This window comes from Gorilla gorilla, chromosome 10, assembly GCF_029281585.2.
Source record: "Gorilla gorilla gorilla isolate KB3781 chromosome 10, NHGRI_mGorGor1-v2.1_pri, whole genome shotgun sequence".
Taxonomy (NCBI): Eukaryota; Metazoa; Chordata; class Mammalia; order Primates; family Hominidae; genus Gorilla; species Gorilla gorilla.
Window position 1 is genome coordinate 71,918,141 of NC_073234.2, and position 24,984 is coordinate 71,943,124.

The window sequence follows — 24,984 nt, forward strand, 5'->3', positions numbered from 1 at the left end:
ATGCTAGTGATTATGTTTTCTTTTATTTCAGACAGTATTTGATCTTTCACCACAGCAGAAAGAGTGGCAGAGGTAATAAGAGAACAAAGTATTGTGGTCCATAGAAATCTAAGTCATATTTTGTCTATTGTAAACTATTTATAGATTAACACATTTCTCTAGGGATTTCTTTGGATGAATTCTTAGCAGAATTTGGTATACAATATAATCCTTACAATTCAAAAACCATCAGATCTTAAGAAAGTCATGCATAATCTTTTCTCTGGTAAACTTTGATTCATAAATTTTAGTTTTTATTTAAAATGGTATCAACTATTTACTTTTTTTATTACAAAAGTAATATATGATCATTTTAAAAATTCAATTTGAATAGAAATGATATAAAGCAAGATTGTCCAGACTGCGGCCCCACAGGAAGGCTTTGAATGTAGCTTAACACAAATTTGTAAACTTTTTTTTTTTTTGAGACAGAGTCTCACTCTGTTGCCCAGGCTGGAGTACAGTGGCGCAATCTTGGCTCACTGCAACCCCCACCTCACAGGTTGAAGCGATTCTCCTGCCTCAGCCTCCTGAGTAGCTGGCGCACGCTACAGGCACACACCACCATGCCCAGCTAATTTTTTGTATTTTTAGTAGAGATAGGGTTTCACCATGTTGACTAGGCTGGTCTTGAACTCCTGAACTGAAGCGATCCGCCCATGTTGGCCTCCCAGAGGGCTGGGATTACAGGCATGAGCCACTGTGCCCGGCCACAAATTTGTAAACTTTCTGAAAAAGTTATGAGATTTTTTTGTGATTTTTTCTTTTTTTTTAACTGATCAGCTATAGTTAGTGTGTTTTATGTGTGGCCCAAGATAATTCTTCTTACAATGTGGCCCAGGGAAGCCAAAAGATTGGGCACCCAGATACAAAGTAAATGTAAAAGCCCCCTTCTCTTTCTGTAAACTAATGCCACTGACTAGCAGTAATAACCAGTGATAAGTTTCTTGGGTAGCCTTCTAGACAGACATTTTCTGTGTATGTATATAATATGTATATTATATATATTTCTGTGTATATATATACAAAATTATAATTCTTACATATAATCTGTATAATATATAGTACATAATTGTATATATAGTTCTTATATATCATATGAGTATATTATATATTTTATAATATATAAAAGTTTATATGTTCATTATATATTTTATAATATATCATATTTATATATTTTTATAATGTGTTATATTTAAAAACATATAATTATTTCTATACAGAAATATATATACAGAAATAAGTTGCTTTTTTCCACCTAACATGATATTTTGGATTCATTTCTATATATATAATGGTATATTTTATGGATAGATTGTAGTTTATTTAATTGGATCCTTATTGATGCGTATTTAGATTGCTTTCAGAATTCTAATATTAAAAACAATACTCAATGAACATTCTTGAACCTAATTCTGTACATGTTTGTGTGTGTGAGTATTTCTAGAAATAGAATTTCTTTCTCTGAGGATATTTAACATTTTGATAGTGCCTATATCCTCCCAAATTATTATTTCACTTATACTCCAAAAGGCTATATTAGAGTACTTGTTTCTGTACAACCTCACCAACAACAGGAATGCCTAGAATTTTTTTAAATGTATGCCAGTTTGATGGGTGAAAATTGGTACTATGCTTTTATTAATTAACATTTCTTTATGAATCAATTGACTGTGAGGTTTTTTTCCTTATTTGTATTTTTTTGTGAAAATGTTTGCCTATGTGCCTATTTTGCTTGGTTAGTTTCCATAGAAGAATTATTTTTAAATTAAAGAAAATAGTACTTTGTTATAAGTGCTTCCGTCTCCCACCCCCATATATTGCTTTTTATTTTTTAGGTTATGTCTTGCACTTATAAAGGCTTTATATAGTTTAATATTATTCCAAAAAATTTTTCTTTACTTGTTTTTTTTTTCCTAGTCCCTAAGTATATTCCAAGGGTCTTTCTCTTTTAATTTCCAGTTTCACCACTTGAATGTGGGTGAACAAAAGCACTGAATATTAGCTGTCTCTGGGCTCTTAGAATTTTTAGTAGAAAGCCATCCACAGATGAAATACTTTACTTTGATCCAGAAACATTAAAGTGAGATTTCTCCTTTCATTTAGAATTTTTTTCAATGCTCGAAACTAGTAATAAGTGGGAGAAGAGATTGTATTTTTACTATTAAGATGATATAAATTTGCCATCATAGTAGTTTTCTGCATACTTTCATGTGTGGAATATAGGCTGGGATATTTATTGGCACAGTGAAGGCAGAAATTTTTTTCATAAACACACATAATATATACATACATATACACGTATGTATAGTTTGTTGTCATCAAACCCCTTGATCACTGCCATGCTTCAAAAGTTGATCTCTCGAATTACAAGACACACAAAAAAAGTGAAGATTTCCGTTTCTGCTGGCATTGAATCCAAAGATTCAATGTCAAAGATTCAATGTCTTTAAATGTCTGAATCTGAAGATGGGATCTGGCTTCTTGAAGCATCCTAGATTATCACGTTCTGATTCTAAACATTATTGAATAGCTCTTGAATGGCCTAGAGATACCCAAGATAGATATCTTCCTAACTAATGTGCATACCAAAATGTTCTTTACTTCTAGAATTTTCTAAGAGATTTAAATTTTCTCTCAGTTGGTGTTCTATAATACTTTCCTAAAATATTTAGGATCACAATTAATCTCTCTTTAACTGTAAATTTCAAACCCTGGACAGAACCTTTCTGGTTTCTACTTTTTATGTTGAGATTTCAGATTTATTTTATTCCAAACTATACAGTATAAATATGAGTTGTTATTTTACATAGGCCTGTTATACTAATTTTCTAGATAGATGATGCATAAGTTTTTAATCTTCTGCTTGCACATCTAGAAAGTACTTATTTTATCATTATGGTGGGATGGTAAAGTATTATGAGATTCACATTTGCTTTCTTTTTGTGAGTACCTATGTTTGTAACTTTTTTCCAAGTTACATGTATGTATTTTTCTTTTAGAGGAGTTAGGCTCACAGCAAAATTGAGCAGAAAGTAGCGTTCCTATATACCCGTCCCCCTACAGGTTACCCCATTATCAACAACTTGCATCAGATTGGATATAGTTGTTATAATCAGTGAACCCATGTTGATACATCATCATCACCATAGTTTACATTAGAGTTCGTTCTTGGTGTTGAACGTACATTCTGTGAGTTCTGACAAATGTATAATGACATGTATCTACCATACTGCCATACAGAATGATTTAGCACAGTAAAAATTATCTGTGCTCTGCCTATTTATTCTTCCCTTCCCACTGTGTATAACATTTGTACTTACCAAGTTTGAACTTTACTACAGATGATTTGGAATATTAGTTATTTGAAGAAATAGAATTAAAAGAGATAAAATAGGACTACATCTAATGACACAGAGTTATTGCTGAAAATTGTAGGAGTTAACATGGCTCAATGGTAGAAGTATTGTAGAGAGAAAAATTTTTGTAATGAAAATCAGTTACTTGTGGTATGAGTTTATACTGAGTAATGTACCACTTCAAGTCCATCAAATCCATTGTGTAGCCCCTTATTTGTCCTACTCTTTGTATCTACAATATTTCATTCAGTGTCTGACAAAGATAAGAATTTTGTTAATTGTGCATGTATGCATGAAAGATGAATTGAGATACTTAAGTGAGTAGAAGCCCTACTTTGGTGGTCCTGACGGCACATCCATTACTGATAGAATCAAACAGGCTTATGGAGCTCAGCTATTAGACCTCTTAGCCACCCTGCCTCACTTGCTTTCAAGGAAATGACCAAAGAAAACTTGGTATGTTATTTTAGAATATGAAATCCTGTAATAATAAATGTATGATTTAACTAAGTCAGCTAAACATTGTCATTTTTGAATAAGTGTCAGCTCTCTTTGTGTACCTTTCTGTAGTTCTAAATTATTGCTTCTTATTTAGGATGCTGCAGCTGATTCAGAGTAGGCTACAAGAAGAGCATTCACTTCAAGATGTGATATTTAAAAGTGCTTTTAAAAGTGCATCAACAGCTCTTCCACCAAGGTGAGATCTGTATTTTAAATGTGCAACTGTTTATTATGAATTTACTTTGACATAGTTAAAACTAAAGTGTTGGTTTAGTTTTCTGAATCTTATTTTTCTTAGGAAGGGAAAATAGAATCATTCTGTACTATAAAGACGCCTTTTGATCTTAAATTTATAGCCTGTGATTTTGATCAGAATTATCACAAATATTTATTTGCATTTAATTTTCTTTTTTATGTGTGGTATACCCCCACATAAAATTATATTGAGTTTTAAGAAAAATTAGTTTCATTTACTATTTTGAGGATATATAAGCTTTGGTTAGAAATTTTGTTTTATTTTCCGTTTTTGTATTTTAATTAAAGATTAGAGGCTGGGCGCAGTGGCTCACGTCTGTAATCCTAGCACTTTCGGAGGCCAAGGTGGGCGGATAATTTGAGGTCAGGAGTTCGAGACCAGCCTGACCAACATGGTGAAACTCCGTCCCTGCTAAAAATACAAAAAAATTAGCTGGGTGTGGTGGGTGCATGTATGCAGTCCCAGCTACTTGGGAGGCTGAGGCAGGAGAATAGCTTGAACCCAGGAGGCGGAGGTTGCAGTGAGCCAAGATTGCACCACTACACTCCAGCCTGGGTAGCAGAGCAAGACTGTGTCTCAAAAGAAAAAAAAAAAGATTCGTGGATATTTGGAAATGCTATAATCATAAACATAATAAAAATATACAAGATTTTACAGTTGTTTAGGAAGAAAATGTCACTGTCTCTTTGAATTTAGGTGGCATGCCTTTCCTTTACCTCAATCATGTTTCTCCCCTCCCTCCCTCTCCCTGCTACAGTATCAGAAATAAATGAAAAAAAATATGTCTTTTTGGACTAATTATTTTGTTTTAGTCTTCTGTCACTGGACTTAGTCCTCTGGTTAGAGTTGAAGAACCATGGAATTTCAAATTTATGTAAATGTAATAGATATTAAATACTTTTTTCCCATTTTATAGATGTATAATTTTTATAAATGTCTAGACTTCAGGAAACTATTCTATTTTTAACATTTAGAATATTACCTAAAAAATGATCTTTAGGGATTTTTTTTTTCTGTACACATTTTTCTCATCATAAGATGGTAACTATATTGAATGTGCTTTAAATAATATATCTTATTTTAACAGAGAAGATGATTCATCACTGTCTCCAGATGCATGCAGAATTCATGGCCATCTATATGTCAATAAAGTAGCAGGGAATTTTCACATAACAGTGGGCAAGTATGTTCTTTTCACTTACTGAAAATACTTTAGACAAAGTTGGAGCTTGGTTAAAAGTAAATTCTGGCCGGTGGCTCACGCCTGTGATCCCAGCACTTTGGGAGGCCAAGGCGGGTGGATCACCTGAGGTCAGGAGTTCAAGAACTGCCTTCCCAACATGTCGAAACCTCATCTCTACTAAAAATACAAAAAATTAGCTGGGTGTGGTGGCAGGCACCTGTAATCCCAGATACTCGAGAGGCTGAGGCAGGAGAATCGCTTGAACCCAGGAGGCGGAGGTTGTAGTGAGCCGAGATCGCGCCACTGCACTACAGCCTGGGCGACGAGCAAAACTCTGTATCCAAAAAAAAAAAAAAAAAGTAAATACTTTGCTAATCAAATAAATACAGCTAACTACTAAAGGCTTGCTTAAAATATTGTGTACATGTATTTTTAATGTCTTGAGATTGTTGTCTGGGGCTTCAGTCTCAGGATAGAGAAGACTACTAACTTTAAAAACTACTTCAAAACAAAAGTAAAACAGTCATGTCATGTTTTGTATATTAAAGTAACTGAACTGTAGGTAAATATCAATTACAACCTTCTACTTGCCAGGTTTTAGTGGCCAGAGAGCTCTTACCTAGACATTTCATTAATTTGTTCATTTTTTTGGTATGGTATTAGGTTTTTGTCTTAATGTTTTGGTGGTCCTCATCAAAATGTAATTCCTGACTAATCCTAGATAAGTGTTTTGATAAAGTTAGAAATTAGCAGTGTCTAGAATAAAGTTAAATTAGGTAAAACTTAAGGAAAAATATGAGCAGCACTCAGCACAGAAATTGTCATAAACACTTGTGAAATTTTTGAATGAATAAATAGATCCATCCATCTTTCCCTCCCTTCTTTTCCATATAGAGTGCTGAACTGAACAATTCTTTATTGTACAAGACATTTTTTGAGTACTTGCTATGTGCAAAGTACTGTGCTAGAAACTAAGGATAAACAGTGAAGAAAAAAATAAAGGGTTTTTGCCCTTTTTTATTTATTTTATTCCAAACTATACAGTATAAATATGACTTGTTATTTTAAATAGGCCTGACGTTCTATAAGAAAATCCACACTTAAGCAGTGAATACATTAATAATTATTTAATTATAGTTGTATTGAGCCTGTAAAGGAGAAGTATGGCTGATAAGAGACTATTTAACAAGGTATTAAACTTACGCTGCAAGTCAGTGGAGACTTTATTGAGGAAGACCTTTGAACACTAGGAGAAGAGGAGGAATTTAATATATAAAGGAGGGAAGGGCATACAGCAGGAAAGAGCATGGCTGGAAGTTTATAAAATACATATAGAGATAACATTAGATTTCTATGAAAAAGTATTTCAGTATTTACAATACTCAGATCAAACATTTGTTTTTTTCTTCATTATCTCTTGAAATTTATGTTTTGTTGTTTTGTTACCGTTACCCATCTCCAACCCTACCTGTTGCTGGGAACCTTGGAATGTCTTGAAATCTTAGCTTAAAGAAATTTAGCAGATTTTATTGCACCTTTGGATAAAAACAATATTCTAGTCCACGACCAACTCAAAGAGGGAAATTTTGACAAATATTATAATCAGACTCTATATTATGTCCCTTTTTAAAATTTCTTTTTGGTCTTTTCACAATTTCACTTTCCTTCCCAGGTGGTAACTCACACTATCAGAGAGGCCAAACAGAAAAGCATTTGGTTCATATCTTGTCATCTCAGGGATATCCTGTAAACCCACTCCTAATTTGTAGTGTTACATTTGTCAAGTTCAATATTGATCTTTTTGAAGGTCTCATATTACCTCTCAGACACAATGTCAGTCTCAACTGTAATTTAAAAGAGTAATAAAAGGAACATAATTTGTAACAAAATATGTATTTCAATATGCTTGAGCGTGAATACACTAGAAGACATAATGAAGTAGGCAGATGCTTGCCACTTATATGTAGAATTTTTAAGTGTATAATTGCTACAAATGCAGACTGAAACAGATGTATTGGCTACTCAGATATCATGAGTGACATTTCCGTTGATGAGATGATATTCAGAAATAGGAATACCTCTTTGTAATATTGAACAAAACAGAATATAAGCTTCCCTTAGTTTTCTGGGAAATTTAGTGTATATTAAAACTGCAACTTTATATAGCTAAATGGGGTTCAGTTCTAGACTCAGATTATTATAATAGGCTTTTCATGTACATGAGTATCTCTTAGAGCATTTGAAAGTCAGGCAAAACCTGGAATGATTCTTTTTTGTGTGAGACTGTCAGTTTCATTGCAGGATGCCTTGTTTCTGTGGCTGTTGTCTAGTAAATCCTAATAGCAACCCCTTCCCAATAATTCTGACATCTCAAAATGCCTCTCTTCACCCCCCACCAATTTTCAGAACAACTTTTCCTCCACTGAAAGTCATTCAGGCTAGATTCTTATCTGATAGGGTAGAAAATATCCCAGAAAAGAAATAAGTAAATTCTGAATATCCATCCTCCCTATGCAGAGTTTTAACAAGTGTCAGATAACTACAGTCATCTGTACTAGGGTGATTTTATTTGATTTTTAAATTTAATTTTTTGAAGAAGATGCTCACTTATGCTGTTATTTCATAAAATGAATACACCTGTTAACAAAAAAAAAAAAAAAAGAAGAAGGAAATGTTCTTTAAAACAGCTCTCTATTCCTCTCAGAGTAAAATCCTGGGTGGGGAGAGAGACCATTGAAATAAAATGTATAGGTTGAGCATCCCTTATCTGAAAATCTGAAATTCAAAATGCTCCGAATTTGGAGCATTCAAAATACTCCAAATTTGAGCATTGTCAACACGATGCTCAAAGGAAATGCTTAAGAGTGTTTCAGATTTCAGGTTAGGGCGGCCTCCCTGGCAAATAAAATGTACATATTCTAAAATCTAAAATTTGAAACTTCTGATCCCAAGCATTTTGGGTAAGGGATATTCAACGTGTAGTATTGTAATTTGGTTATTCAGAAAAACTTTGTTGTTTGTTTGAAAATAATAGTAGGAACACTGTTAGACTGACAATATGATTGGAGCTAGGAATAATTTATGACAGTAGACTTTCTTTTTAGTAGTAAGCTTGAGGTAATACACTTGACTGTGAACACAGAAGAATTTACGAGACCAAACTACCAATCATTCCAGTGCATCAGGAAATGCTTTATTGAGCAAGGTTTTAGTATACTTTATGTTGAATGTCAGTTAATACATTTCCCTAATCATTGTATTGCCTTTTTTAAAGTGCCTGGTGTTTTGCTAGGTAACACATAGAACAAATTAAACAATGTTTAGACCTACTAGGGCATATTCTGAAACTTGACAATGGTGACAGACAGTTAATTGGTTATAAAGAAAGAAGGCTCCTTTATGGAGAGTTTCTGTTTTCAGTTTTTTAGTTAATTGCTAGAATTAGTAACTGGGTAAAGCAGGATTGTGATAAAGGAGATCTTCAAGGTGATTTTTTAATTTTTTTTAACCAGGAACAGGGAAGGATAATACTTATTTGTAGAAGTGTAAAGGTGCTAAAAGAACAGGTTAAATTTGAAAGATAACAGTGTATAACAGAACAAAGGTTTACTGCAGTGGTAGGCAAACTACAGTTTATATACCAAATCCAGCCTACTACCTGTTTTTGTATGGTTCATGAGCTAAGAAGGGCTTTTAAATTTTGTTTATTTATTTGTTTGTTTATTTTTTTGAGACAGAGTCTCGCTCTGTTGCTCATGCTGGAGTGCAGTGACGTGATCTGGGCTCACTGCAATCTCTGCCTCCCAGGTTCAAGTGATTCTCCTGCCTCAGCCTCCTGAGTAGCTGGGATTATAGGTAGCCCACCACCACACCCGGCTAATTTTTGTATTTTTAGTAGAGACAGGGTTTCACCATGTTGGCCAGGCTGGTCTCGAACTCCTGACCTCAGGTGATCCACTCACCTTGGCCTCCCAAAGTGCTAGGATTACAGGTGTGAGCCACCTTGCTCAGCCATGGTTTTTACATTTTTAAATATTTGAAAATAAATCAGAAGGGGAGTAATATAATACATGAGAAATATATGAAATTTAAATTCGTGTCCAAAAATAAAGTTTTATTGGCATATAGCCATGCTCATTTGTTTATATATGGCTGCTTTTGTATTACAGTACCACAGTTGAGTAATTCTGGCAGAGACCGTATATGACTCTCTCATTACTTTGTACTTTGGTGTACTATGAATTGTAGTGATGCAGTTATAATTTGACAGCATTAAAAGTGCTGTGTGTATTCCTGTCCTGCAACATTTTATTTATTTATTGTATTACTATGTTAAAAAAAAGAAATATGGACTTCAAATGTGGCATATTTAAAGCACAGTGTACCATGGATTATTTGATCAAATTTGGCTGCAGAACATCCTGCGTATTAAGCAATGACACTATTTAATTGTGCTAAAAAGAATACAGTGTCTGTTGATGGTGCCAGATTGACAATATTACCAACCTATAAAAAAGCAATGATCAGAAAAATTAGAAAATTAAAAATGGAATATCCAAACACTGTAGAATTTTATCATAAAACGTGAAAATGAAGCTGTAATCTCTAAGTGCCTCATTGTTTAGCAAGTAAGGAAAGCCATCCAAGTATTGATAAGTCTGTGAAGCAATGTTTGACTGTCAAAGCTAAAGAAATGACTCCAGAAAAAATAAATTTGCTTTAGACAATCAGATGACTAGCCTTCTTCAAGAAGAGTGTTCCGGTAGATGAGGACATTGAGAGCAGTATCTAATAGCCAGTTAAAAAACAAGCCAGGAGATTTTGAGTAGTTCCTAAACTCTTGATGAGTGGACAGATGTTACTAGAACTGCTTATTGTTTATTCGAGGAATCAATGCTGAATTTGAAGTGATTGAAGAATTAGTATCTATGAATCACCTGCTTTCAACAAAAACTATAGGCGAGAATATTTTTATAGAAGTTGAGAGAACACAAATTCAGTACATCCTAAAGTGGAGTCTGGTATATGTTACAAATGTATTATAACTGATGGTGGTGTGTGGAGCAGAAAAAGGCTTACTTGAATGCATTTCAAACCTTGTGAAAATGTAGTGTTTAATGCCTATTGTTATGCATTGTATCATCAGTAGTACTTTGCAGAAAATATTTGAATTGATTTTGTATTTTAAACTGGTGTGTCAGTGGTAAACTTCATTTGCTCTCCTGGACCTAAATATTGACATTTCCATGGTTTTTTTTTTGTCAGGTATAAAAACTGAATATTCCATCTTGCCCTACTACATAGCAGTTTGATGGCTTAGCAGTATATTTTTTGAGCTCAGTGCCAAGATTGAATTTTTTCTGAGTGAGAGAACTTCCATCAGTTACAATTATTGAGCAATGAATATTTTTGGAAATTAAGTTTCATGCAGACCTAATAATGTTTAATGAATTTAGCCTAAAAGTATAAGGCAAAACCAATGTTTATGAAATTTATATTGTAGTAAAGTTGTTTCAATGACTAGTGATTTTGAGTGGTTTCTTTTAATTTTCATGCCTTGATAGCGTTTGCTGTCAAAAGTTAAAGCAAGGATCTGGACTCATTCTCATACTTGAATATATTTTCTGACCTTTCAAACTATAGTTCCAGAACTTCAGACATTGATGCAAATACAAAGGAAATTTCCATGTTTCAAATTCATTTCACTGCGCAATTGAAATTTTGCTTTAATTTAGATTGGAAGTTATTAATCTGCAATATAATAACATGTTTATAAGTAAATAAGTATTAGGAGAAGAATCTACTGGAATTGTATAAATGTCTTTCAAGCAATGAATATGCTCAACACATACTCGTGGATTAATATTTTCAAAGATGAAATATTTAAAATTTCATTACAGATCATCATCATCAGATAAAGATTTATGGTCAGTTTTGAAAATAGGGAACATTCCAAACCCCAATTAAACAAAGTGTAATCTCCCTGCAAAACAGTTGTATTACAAAAAAAAGGACTCATTACTACTATATCAATGAAAAGCTTGTGAAAATTTGCTTTTTCTCATTATGTAACTACACAGTATACTTGATTTTGCATCATGGTCCACAAAGCCTAAAGTATTTACTATCTGGCTCTTTGCCAAAAGTGTTTGCCAACCTCCAGCAGTTTATTGCATTGCTGAGATGAGTAGACTTGTCTGCTCAGTCAGTAGGCCAAATGCATTCTTATGTTATTTTGTACTAAGAAAAATTATATAACTTAGGGAAGATCCAGTTTATGATTTTAATTAATTATACATATAAATGGTACTACTTTAATAATTGTTTTTTCTCCTTTCAGGGCAATTCCACATCCTCGTGGTCATGCACATTTGGCAGCACTTGTCAACCATGAATGTAAGCAGATTCTGACTTTTTTTCAGTAAAGATGTACTTGAAAAAATATTATTTTTAAAAGTGCAGATATAGTGTAGTTGAAAGTGAGCTGTTTTGAAAACATATTCATCCAAAGGAAAAAATAAATTTTTAAATTGATTTACTTTAATCTGCATTTGTATTTGGTCATGGCTCAGAGTCGCTGAGGTTAGGGAGGAAAGCCTAGTGTACTTTCTATAACTTTGTACACATTTCTGCTAATTTTTAGGGTTAAAGAAAATAATATATTTGCAGTTTATTTCAATTTGCAAATTGAAATATGGATGTATAGACATGTATAAAGTATTCAGGTTAGTTTGGTTTCATGATTATCTTAAGACTTAAGTTCTTAAAGTCTGCTTTAGAGAACAAAACAAGTAATGGATTCCACAGAAAATTAGTTTGGTCACATTTAGCAATAGTGTATTAAAAATATATCTGATCAGTTTTATTATATGGCCACATGGACATCATTCCAATTCTAACACTACCATCCTGTTAACTATATGATGATTTGGAAAAGGAAAGATGTATATTTTTGGCTTTCATTATATATTAATATTTTCTAGACGTTAAATTGTATATAATTATTAAATTTGAGATATAGCATTTTGTCAGAATTTATTTTATACATTTAATTTGCATATATTTACATTTATTTTTCTCAAAGTAATGTGGCTTAAAATACTGTATTATTATCCTTGAAGATTTTAAACATTTTCATTTGAGAATAGATAAGGATGTAAACCAGTCTGTACCATGTAATTTTGAATAATATAATTTCTCTGCTAAGTTTTTTTTATTTTTTGCCTTTTAGCTTACAATTTTTCTCATAGAATAGATCATTTGTCTTTTGGAGAGCTTGTTCCAGCAATTATTAATCCTTTAGATGGAACTGAAAAAATTGCTATAGATCGTAAGTATTTAATAATTACTGTTGGATTTTACATGTAGAAAATTTTGCTTATAACCTGAATATTAATACATTTTCAATGTCTTCCTAACTACTGTGTAAAGATAATCTTTAAGTGGTTGGTGAGTGAGATGTATGTGAAGAGAATTTGTCCTAGTAGTGGATGAAATTTGAATATTCAAAAATGAGCCATAGAACAGAATAAAGAAATTCAAGTTAAAAGATGAAGGAGTTAAAAGGCAGAAGGAGTTCAATTTAAACAGTAGAAATAGATGAAAGGTTAATACATTAACAGGGCATAACTGCACTTTTTTGTATTCACCAAAGAATAAGAACGAAAAAAAGGTTCAACATTATGAGAAGAATTTTCTTCTTTGTATAATATAGGTTCAAAGTTTTAAAATGCATATATATCATTTTAGAAACCTCTCTGGAGAATTTTACAAACACCAGAAACCTAGTTATTCTGGAATGGTTTGGTTATTAACATAGAAGGAGTACATTATAGCACGGATAACCTTTTTAAAATGTTCTATTTAACCTTCTGCTCCATTTAAAGTATCAAGTCTACCCAAGTATGGAAAGATCATTTTCTTAGTTTTTTAGAAAGTAGTCTGTTCTCATGTTTTCTGCAGGTTTTTGATTGCCTCTTTCTAAAATAGTCATATTATATACCATGTTCCAGCTATTGGACATTTTAAGGACTTCTGAAGCTTGTTCAGCTAGTAGGAATTCTATCCTTTGTAAAATTGTAATTAAGGATTTAGTTTTTTATTAATTTAAGTAGATTTATTAATATTCAGATTTATTCATATTCTTTACTTTTTAGCAGTGTTATAATCATATATTAAAGATGTTTAGAATTTAGAATACTGATTTACATTCATGAATATTTTATGTTCATGTGGGAATGTTTCACTTCAGGAAACCTGAGTGTACTAAATTTAGAAATGTGTGGATGGAAACATTTTGAGATTTATAAGCTTTAGTCAGTATAATCTAATCTGTAATCTAAGCATATGTTAATTCTCCTCTGAAATGCATTGCATGTTACCTGAGAGATGCTCATTTGGAAACATACTGGTTGATGCTTTGTTTCAAGATGCTAAAATGAACTACAAATTTTTGCACAGAAGCTTTTCTAAATATAAACAAGTCAATTTTCAAAAAGCTGTTTTTAAGTGTACTTCTTTATAAATTCAGAGAAACTAAGAGGTATTTAGAGTCATATTCTGAAATGCCGTTAGGTGAGTATCATCAGGTTATTCAAAGCTTTAAAGCAGTTTGTATACTTTTCTCCTTCGTAATATATGTTTTATTCAGCCTCTTTTTCCAAAAAGAAAAAAATCAACATTACATATCTGCTGTGTCAGGTAGCTATCCCTTTCCTGATGTTCTCCAGAAGTATTGCAGGAGTTACTTAACAATTAACATCTTTAATGCAGTACAGATTTGGATAAACAAGATAGACATAGTCCCTGCCCCTCATAGAGCACACGTTCCTATAGGGAATTAGATCTTTAGGTAATAAGTGTTAGGGCAAACGGCTCTGAACAAAATAAAGGAGATTGCCTATGATACGAGAAAGGGCATGGAAGAGGCTGTGGTATTTGAAAAAAACTTGAGTGAAGTAAATAAGTGAGCTAAGTGATTATCTTTTTGAGAGCATTGCAGGCAGCTTTATTATTAATGAAGCCGGTAGAAATAAAACAACCTATATGTGCTGCCACAAACTGGACAACCTAACTCCATACTCCTCCTACCCTGCCGACTTCTCAAATGGCAGGGATGGCTCACTTTCCTAATGGTAGAAGGTGGATATGTATGTCTTGAAGACAGAGCTGTTTAAGAGAGAGAATGCCTATACTATCTAGTTGAGTGGCTTAGCCACACATGATTACTTTTTGCAGATGAATCATTCCTTCCATGAGTGAGAGAGAAGTGGAGAGGAAGGTCAAAGCTTTTACTCTTTTATGTACAAAGGGGTGGAAGCTTCTATTTAAATCTGGGAGAATTTTTTCTGCTTAAATTTAAGACCATATTCCCCTTGAGTGAAACCGCCTGGGTTCAAGTTCTCACTCTGCCACTTAATAACTTGGACTTTGGCCTGTTTCTTAACATCCCTGTACTTGAGTTGCTTCATCTCTAACAAAAGGATAATAAAAACATTTACTTGCTTCTTTAGTTGAATCTATGGATAGGTGTATCTAATTATACTTTTTCTAGAGAATTCTCTAGACCTGGAGAATTAACATGTTTTATATTATGTGAATGGGTAATTGCTTACAGTTAATTAGTAATTGGTAATATTCTGGTATTTAAAACTTGTGTCAAACTTAGAGATGCCTAATGACTGTATAAAAATGATCCTTTTGATTATACAGTAACCCCAGGCCATCACTGAGTAGTTTCTTTAGTTTTGTTCCTACTGTAATATCAGTTCCTTGTATTTATTCAAAGGCTAGCTAATTTGATTTTGGTTTAGTGTATATCTTAAGATATTAGTAGAAACTGAAAATATGTCTTGTGGTGGTTATTCTCTTATAATTTTATTTTATTCTTAGTTTCTGTACTATAAAGAAATGCTGGCTGGGTGCAGTGGCTCACACCTATAATCCCAGCGCTTTCGGAGACTGAGGCAGGAGGATCACTTGAGCCCAGGAGTCTGAGACCAGCCTGGGCGACATGGCAAAACCCTCTCTCTACTAAAAATGAAAAAAATTTAGTTGGGCTTGGTGGCGTGCATTGTAGTCCCAGCTACTCAGGAGGCTGAGGCAGGAGGATTGCTGGAGCCCAGGAAGTCAAGGCTGCAGTGAGCCGTGATTGCACCACTGCACTCCAGCCTGGGCGATGGAGTGAGACCCTATCTCAAAAAAAAAAAAAGGAAAAAGAAAAATGCTCCTTTTTCATAATTGATAAAAGGATGTTAACGATTTTAAGGAATATTTAACTAAGTCACCAATTCATTTTTTTAAACATCTGTGTTGCCCATCTTATGCTTGCTGAGAACTTGTTTTACTGAGTATAAATATGTTGCTTTCATTGGTTCTTTTAAAATTTTTTTTTGTTAGACATTAAGTTGTATGTAACATTACATTTCAGATTAAATGTTTTTATTTTTTATTTGTTTGAGACAGGTTCTTGCTCTGTTGCCTAGGCTGGAGTGCAGTAGCACAATCATGGCTCACTGCAGCCTTGACTTCCTGGGCTCATATGATCCTCCTGCCTCAGCCTCCTGAATAGCTGGGACCCACAGGTGCATACCACCATGCCCAGTTAATTTTTAAATTTTTTGTAGAGACAGGGTCTGGCTCTCTTGACCAGACTGGTCTTGAACTCCCAAACTCAAGTTCGAGACTGTTCTCGAACTCCCACACTCAAGCAGTCCTCCTTCGTCAGCCTCCCAAAGTGCTGAGATTACAGGTGTGAGCCACCACATCCAGCTAAATTTCAGGTTAAATGTGTTTAATAGAAGAATATATTTGGCGGTAGTTTTGTTGCTACTGAATTGATAAAAAGTTTTTTTTGTATTCTAGACAACCAGATGTTCCAATATTTTATTACAGTTGTGCCAACAAAACTACATACATATAAAATATCAGCAGACACCCATCAGTTTTCTGTGACAGAAAGGGTAAGTTGAATCCAACCGGTAAAATAATTTGGTGATTTTTTTAAAAAAGCATTTTAAAGTTTCCTGGCTACAAAATAAGGTGGTGTTTTACTTGGTGTCTTCCCTCATTTAAAAATCTGTGGAAGTTTTGAAATGAATTAACATTTTATTTTAAATCAGAAATATGTCAGAAATGAATATTAGTATATTCTAAAGCAATAAAAGTAGATATTTAAAAAATCTGAAAGGTTTTCTATTGCATTAAGACTTAAAATTGTTAAATTGTGATGGCCTTAATTATTTTATACTTAATGTCTTAATTTTGTAAATGTTTTCTCATAAATTGATATAAGCAGTTCTTGATCTGGCAGCAGATTCTTTGAATTCTGTTATTTATTTATTAATAAATATACTACCTTCTCTGGGCATACATGGTTATCATGGATTAGATAGCAAATTTAGAGGGTTTGCCTTCCTAAATTAATGCTTTGTATTCATCTGATTGTGATGAAGAACATTCCACTACCTCAGGGTGGTATGGCCATATAAGTAAATACTGACAGTGATGAGCAAAGTTTTGGAATTGGACAGTTTAACAGATTTCTTATCTACTTTGGGGTCATGTTTTCTTATTTTTGTGTTTGAATGGTGAATATTCAAACACTTGTATCCAGAAGAATTCTAAGGCAAAATTTAAGTGCTTTAAAAATTTTGCTTTCCTTTATATAGTGTTTTCTTTTACTAGCCTTATAACTCATGATGACCATGCCCTCAATAATTGTGGAATTTTTTTTTTTGTTCTTATGAGATTAGGTATTGGAATTTTTAGGGGTGAAGTGTCATGTGTCTATAGCTTTTCACTTGGCTTGGGAGAAAGTACAAGTTCATATAACTGCATATATATGTATAGGTATGTGTGTATATACACTTACACAAAGAAACTAGGTAAAGTTTATACAAGAACATATTGTGCTTTTCAACATTTCTTTAAGGAGTAGGGAGATTCCATTTCTCACCTGTAAGATTGGCAAACACCTCAAGGCAATACATACAGTTGAGAAGACTTTGGGGAAAATAGGCAAACATGCAGTGCTATGGGGATGCAAAGTGGCATAATCTTTGAGGAAGGTAGTTTAGCAGTATCTGCAAAAGGACCTATGCATTTATCCTTTGACTCAGCAATTGCACTTTGAGAAAGCTATTCCAAAGATACGGTGGGCAAAAATATAAAAATGTGTGTTTCAGGCTATTCGTTGCATTGTTATCTGTAATAATAGAAGATTAGAAACAACCCAGATGGTACATCTACACACTGGAGGAAGATGCAATTGTTAAAAATCAAATGAGAAGGATCTCTATATACTGATAGGAAAATATCTCCAGGGTATATTTTTAAAATAACAAAACCAAAAATATATATGTAATAGAATCCCAGGGCATTTGACTGTTGAAGGATGTGTTTATACTGATAGGGTGACTAAAATAGTTTTTTAACTTAAAAAAGAATGGAGTAACTGGGGTTGGTAAAGTGCAGGATAGGGGGTGGGAGGGAGAGGGCTGACATTCATTAGTTCTGGAACCCAAAGTGAATCATTATTAGTCTTTCATTATGTATATGCCCTGATCCCTAAAACAGTTTCTACCCTTATAGGTAGTGACAATATATTTATAACTCAGCATGATATTGAGCATTTTAGAGCTTTAAGATGTAGTCACTTTATTGGAAACTTGATCAGTTGGCTTATAAGGCTGTATTGTGCTAGTAATAGGGAAAGAGTTTTGTAATGCCCTACGTAAAACTGTTTTAATTTCCCTTGGTAGTAGTTAACCTCATTATTTGTATTCCTAAAGCTTGCAGTTTAGTTATAGCGTGAGGAACATGCCATACATATTTGTAAGCTCTTGAGCTCAGTAGAAAACTTGTATTAAGGTGACCTTTTTGAGAAAAAAAGAATGATTCTGCTCTTTTGATAGTTTCAGAAGCTAACCACACAAAGAATACAAAATAATTTGTCTCTGAAGAGCTTAGTCTAGTAGGACAGTTCATAAGGAAATGTGGATGTCCTTCTTTTACAGTAGGGCTTCAGGGCTTAATATTGAATGTATGTAAGTAACCAGATGACATGAATTCTGTTTCTCTCTTCCTCCTATTTCTCCCCTTCCTTTTGCCTCCCTTTTAGGAACGTATCATTAACCATGCTGCAGGCAGCCATGGAGTCTCTGGGATATTTATGAAATATGATCTCAGTTCTCTTATGGTGACAGTTACTGAGGAGCACATGCCATTCTGGCAGTTTTTTGTAAGACTCTGTGGTATTGTTGGAGGAATCTTTTCAACAACAGGTTAACAACCATTTCCTTTTTGTCTAATTTGTGAAAGTGTTGCTTATACTTAAGTTGCTTCTTCTCAAAGGGGCAAGAAGTATACAGATTTTCGTGTTTCGGTGTTTAAATAGCTTTTGCTTTAATTACAAAACTCCAAAATTATATTGACTAACCAGTAAACATAACTAATTTCATTGTATTCAATGATGTAAGGTAGATTATATAATAGTGAGTTGGAAAGATCCTGGGTGTTAACATCAGATTGAAGTAGAATTGAATGTAAGTTCTGTCATTTACTTGGTGGTAGCTTGGAATAGATCACCTACCTTTTCTGAGGTTTTCTAATCAGTAAAAATAGCAATAATAATACCTAATTTGCAAGTGTGCTATAGGATTAAATATGAAAATGCCTAGAAGGCATTTAAGACATTTTTAACTGTACAGTATGTAAAATCATATGTTATAGTACTTTGAATTATGCAATACATGAAACTAGATTTGTAATCAGTAACATGTTTATGATTTTTGTCCTGAGATCCTGGAATTCGCTGAGATTATTTGTCGAATTGTAATGATGAAAATTGGGAGTTAAGTACAATAGAGAAAAAAGAAACAATTCTATTTTCATCTTCAGTCCTTATTCAGTATTAGATGGAGCTGGGTAGTTTATTATACTTAGAATCATATTTTTAAATTAATGAATAGCTTTTCTTTCGAAATTCTTTGTTAGTGCTTCATTTCAATCTATTTAAATTTGTGTTGTTGACATCATTTATTTTCCAAAATGTATTGGTGTGGGAAAACCTTGAAAAGATTGTGTTTAGGCCCGGTGCAGTGGCTCATGCCTATAATCCCAACACTTTGGGAGGCCAAGGCTGGCGGACCAACTTGAGGCCAGGAGTTCCAGATCAGCCTGGCCAACATGGCTAAACCCCGTCTCTACTGAAAATATAAAAAATTAGCCGGGCGTGGTGGCACATGCCTGTAATCCCAGCTAATTGGGAGGCTGAAGCACAAGAATTGCTTGAGCTGGGAGGTGGAGGTTGCAGTGAGCCAAGACTGCACACTGCACTCCAGCCTGGGCAACAGAGTGAGACGTCTCAAAAAAAAAAAGATTGTGCTCAGATCGTGAATTATGTGGCCTTGTGACTTTGAAAAGAAATCCATTTGTTTTAAAATCTTTCTTGATTATTTTTAACCATGGAAGTGAATAATGCAAACTGCTTTGTTTTCTTCCATAATCTATTCCATTGTAGTTATTTATTCTTAAATAACAGTTTAGGAAATAATTAAAAGCATAAACTTATTGTTTATTACAGGCATGTTACATGGAATTGGAAAATTTATAGTTGAAATAATTTGCTGTCGTTTCAGACTTGGATCCTATAAACCTGTCAATTCTGTAAGTGGTGTAGTATACATGGTGCTGATCTCTAAATCTTAGAATCATTGTTAAGTCTATGGGCCAGTCATGGTGGCTCACACCTGTAATCCCAAGACTTTGGGAGACCAAGGCGGGAGGATCGCTTGAGCCCAGGAGTTTGAAACCAGTCAAGGCAACATAGTGAGAGCCCCATTTCTACAAAAGATAGAAAAAATTAGCTAGGCAAGGTGGTGCAAGCCTGTAGTCCCAGCTACTTGGGAGGCCACAGTGGGAGGATCACTTGAGCCCAGGAAGTTGAGGTTGTAGTGAGCTATGATCGTACCACTGCACTCCAGCCTGGGTGACAGAGCAGACCCTGCCTCAAAAAAGATAGAGATAGAGAGATAGAGAAATAGGGGTAGAGAGAGAGAGAGAGAGAGAGAGAGAGAGAAATAGTAGCTTTTGGTTACTAGAAAGGATTGCCCAAAATAAAACCTTGTGTTTAGAGGAAAGAGTATAAGGAATAAAACTAATTCTTTGGTCTTTTTTTCCCTCCTTTTCTCCTTAGGTTCCTTTTGAGGATGGCCACACAGACAACCACTTACCTCTTTTAGAAAATAATACACATTAACACCTCCCGATTGAAGGAGAAAAACTTTTTGCCTGAGACATAAAACCTTTTTTTAATAATAAAATATTGTGCAATATATTCAAAGAAAAGAAAACACAAATAAGCAGAAAACATACTTATTTTAAAAAAGAAAAAAAAGGATAAAAAAACCCAAACTGAAATTCTATATACGTTGTGTCTGTTACAAATGTCCTAGAAGAAATCATGCAGCTAAACAATGAAGAAGCCCAACTGGAGTGTTGCTTTGAAGATGACGCCTTCTTATATTTTCACAGCAAATGGGTGGTATCAAAATCAGACATTGCTTCTTGCTGATAAAAAGCCTGAAGGAAATAAGTGAAACTACATCTATGGGAAAAAAAAAAAACATTGAGAAGTGCAAATGTTCGCATCCTTTTGTTTTTAAAAGATATGATGTCAGAATAAAATGTGGAAAACATATGGAAAACTAGTCTAGACTTTAAAGAATTGTGATCAGGTCACATTGTCAATAAAAAAAAAAAAAAGACGAGCTAGTCCCTATGTTATAGCCATATTAATGTTAAGCCATATTGACAAGACCAGTTATCCAATAATTTGGTCTTAAAAAGTAACTACTTTTCTTTGAACTCTGGTTATTGACTTATCTAACTGTTGAAGATAGAGTCTTAGAAGACTAAGGTAAATTCTCACAGGGGCAGATATGTAGGTGTTATGTAACTAGGGTGTCATTCACAAATGGTATAGTAGAATCTTATATACGGAAAAGAAAGCACATTTTTTTAAAAAAGGATGCCAAGTTTTTTAATCTAATCATTATATTATTGGTATATTTTGGGGAACATAGGGTGAGTTATAAAAAGATCCGCTACTGATAGTGAAAATTACCGGTTTGTAAAACATTAAGAGAAAAAATAGGATATTTTATACATGTGGTGAGTGGAGAACAGGGTAACTTTAAATGAAAGTGTAAGGCAAATTGTAAGCACCACAAGATATATCAGATTTGAGAGGTGCCATGTTAAACATTGTCCATTAAACTATAAAACTGTATTATGAAGTATTTGCATTCAGGGTGTCCTGAATATGATGGATTCTGTATTAGATTGTGTTCTAACTTTCTTACTATTTAAGGATTGGTTCTAAATCTTCACATTATAAAAGATTAAAAATAGTGAGAGGGAGCTATCACACAGGTACTATTAAAAGCTGTATTTGGAATATGTGTACCAATATCAGTTTTCCTTTTGTAGTACTGAATGACAGTAGAAGAATCAGCAGCCAATCTTCAAAGTTTAAATCATTTAAGGAAATGGGGAAACAAAATTCCAGGTAAATAACAAGACTGAAAAACTAGATTGAAAATAGTGGTTTTAGAAAACAGGATATCACAAGTAACAGTTTTTCAAATGGATTTTTTTAAAGATAAATTTATGAAAACAGGATAAACAATATAATGGAGAGAAGGAGAAATAGTGATGGGTCTGTTTTGCAGTAAAGTTTATGCAGAATGATGTTTTGCAGAAAATAACAGAAGCATCACTTTAAAAAATATATCATTAAGAGCCATGAAGTTAACTGATGAAAATAAGTGATATAACATACTTTGAAAGATTTTTAAATCCAGAAAATTCTGAATAGTGAATGAGCCTTCTGTAGGTTTTGATTTTTTTTCTTCAAATTATTTCCAACAAAGTTTGGCTATAAACTAACAGCATCTATCCACAGGAATTTTAATAGGAAAGAATTAGAATTGTAGACTGATTGTTGGTCCTTTAAGTATGCTTGGAAGAAAATTCAATCGAGTTTCAAGGCTTTTTCTAAATGGGAGGGAAAACAATATTGATTTAGGATTATTTTCTTTCATTTAGGATTAGAACAGTTAAGTACCTTTAAAAAGGACTTTAAAAATTATTTTGATACTTATATATGATTTTTAATTGTTTTCGTATTTTCCAAATACCATATTAAAATTTTAATGAAATTTATCTCCTATGAAAGGAATTTCTTTAAAGCAAAATTCTGCTTTGCCTTTGATTTCCATTTTAAAAGTTAAAGGCTTCCATCTGAAACTCCTCAAATAGAGTCAGATTTTTGGCAATGGAAGTATTAAAATTCCGATCAGCCCTTTGGATGATGAAGTTTACCTGCATATTAGGATTTGTTAGGAGTTTTTGGCCTCACCAAGTGATTCTTTTCTATTGCAGAGAGCACTTTACTCACCTACCTGTTATGCAACTTTCCCTATGCCTGGAGGTGCCTCCAGCCAGGATACCCTACTTTGTTACCCAATTCTCCTTTTTGTTTTACAAGAGTATTCATAATATCTATATGTTTATATTCCAGACTACATATTTAAAAATGAGATCTCAAATTATATGAAATGGATTTTTAAATACTGTGTTTGCATACATTGACCTATAAAGAAGATTAAATATTTAGGTGAATAATTCCCTGCTGCAGTATTTGTACACTTCAGACTACCTCTTAGGAAAAGCTTAACTTAGTATTGCAAAATTCCCTTTCTCTTTTTTTTTAAGAGATGGGGTCTCGCACTGTTGCCCAGGCTGAAGTGCAGTGGCATGATCATAACTCACTGCATCCTCGAACTCCTGGGTTCAAGCAATCCTCCTGCTTCCATCTGCTGAGTAGGTAGGACTACAGCCATGCACCAACAAACCTGGCTAATTCTTTTTCATTTATATAGTTAGTATCTTGCTGTGTTGTTCAAGCTGGACTCCAACTCCCGGACTCAAGTAATCCTCCCACCTTAGTCTCCTGCATTGCTGGGATTATAGGCACGAGCCACTGCACCTGGCACCCAAATTACTTCTAGTTCTCAAGTTAGATGATTAATATCACACTTTTCTCATGTATGTTTTATGATAGCATTGAATTTTTATAATTAAAAATTTACTAATGCAAACAAGATTTACAGTCTTTAATACAATCTTAATTTTGGAATTGAAGGAATGACTAAGATCTATTTTTTTTTTGAAACTGAGTCTCGCTCTGTCGCCTAGGCTGGAGTGCAGTGGTGCAATCTCAGCTCACTGCAACCTCCGTCTCCCGGGTTCAAGTGATTCTCCTGCCTCAGCCTGTTGAGTAGCTGGGACTACAGGTGCGTACCACCAAGCCCAGCTAATTTTTTTATATTTTTAGTAGAGACGGGGTTTCACTGTGTTAGCCAGGATGGTCTCAATCTCCTGACCTCATGATCCGCCCACCTTGGCCTCCCAAAGTGTTGGGATTACAGGCATGAGCCACTGCACCTGGACAGATCTAATTTTTTAATAGTGTAAGAGAGATACACTGTGCATTCCATCTATGTCTTGAGTTAGTAATTCAAGTACCAAAAAGTAATTTAATATGAAACTCCTTGAAAATTCAGAGCTTACACTTGAATTCAAAATGCCTATTTTTGATTGTTTAAAAGTTACTTAAACCTGAGCTTTAGGACCTTTAAAATCTCAGCATGCCTTTTAAGCTAGTACTTTTCCTGTTTTGAGCTCTAGCAAATCTTCAGCAAGCCAAGGTGGTAGCCCTTTTTCAACACAATCAAAATAGAGAGGTAACCAGTTGTTTAATACCTTATGGTAAAATGCCCGGATCAAGATCCATGTATCCCCCCCATATTGTGATGATGCAATCAAAGCATAGTTTTTTTCTACTTTCTGAAATATTACTGATGAAATCACTTGACATTTAAGAGGAGAAAACAGACTGCCTTGGATTTTTTTTTTGTCTTGAGAGAAAAAACATAAAATATTTAGTGTTGCAAGCATAAACATTTGGACTCAATAAATGACAAATTATTTTTGTCTTTTTAATACTAGGAGAAAATTAAAATCATGTACCCCCAAATAAGCCTCAGTTCCCATATTTAAACTTTTTTCTCATAGGAAAGCTACAGGAATTTTAAGATATCACATGGTTACATTTGCTTTTCTTCCAGATGGAGCTAAATTGCTATATGATACAGGGTTTATTTTATATTTCTCATATTAAAGATGAAAAAGTGAAAATTGAGTAGTTGACTCAAAATTATATGTAACAGTTGAATACAAACAAGATTACAAGCAGTGAAACATTTAAATAGTTTTGGCAACTCCAAATATTTTGTGTTTCACAAAAGGAGTTAGGTTAACTTTTCCAAATATAACTCATTTTATACTATTTTAATAAGGAGAAACTTAAGGATGAGAAGGCATGAGGAAAAGTATACATTAATGAAAGCTATATACTAAAGCAGACCTTCAACAACAGCTCATAACTAATAAATGCTTTGTATTTTGTTTTCAAGCAGTTATGTAAATCAATTTGGTGATTTCTTACACTGTACTTACATTTACTTGACCCAAATTGCCGTATCACATCTCCTATCCCTTTTGCAGTTCCAGGTTGGAAT

General features: G+C 33.6%; 1 protein-coding gene across 2 annotated transcripts in view; it reads left to right on the top strand.

The window, feature by feature from the left end:
* ERGIC2 (ERGIC and golgi 2) overlaps positions 1-21,809 on the top strand; it is a 41,310-nt gene extending 19,501 nt beyond the window's left edge. For both annotated transcript variants that reach the window (XM_031000732.3, XM_055357881.2), the window contains exons 6-14: positions 32-72; positions 3,994-4,095; positions 5,243-5,338; positions 11,679-11,734; positions 12,570-12,668; positions 16,202-16,299; positions 18,459-18,621; positions 19,923-20,005; positions 20,535-21,809. In XM_031000732.3, the coding sequence (XP_030856592.1) occupies positions 32-72; positions 3,994-4,095; positions 5,243-5,338; positions 11,679-11,734; positions 12,570-12,668; positions 16,202-16,299; positions 18,459-18,621; positions 19,923-20,005; positions 20,535-20,597 (801 nt within the window). In that variant the 3' untranslated portion in view covers positions 20,598-21,809. The remainder of the gene's footprint in view (positions 1-31; positions 73-3,993; positions 4,096-5,242; positions 5,339-11,678; positions 11,735-12,569; positions 12,669-16,201; positions 16,300-18,458; positions 18,622-19,922; positions 20,006-20,534) is intronic.
* The last annotated feature ends 3,175 nt before the right edge of the window (positions 21,810-24,984 follow it).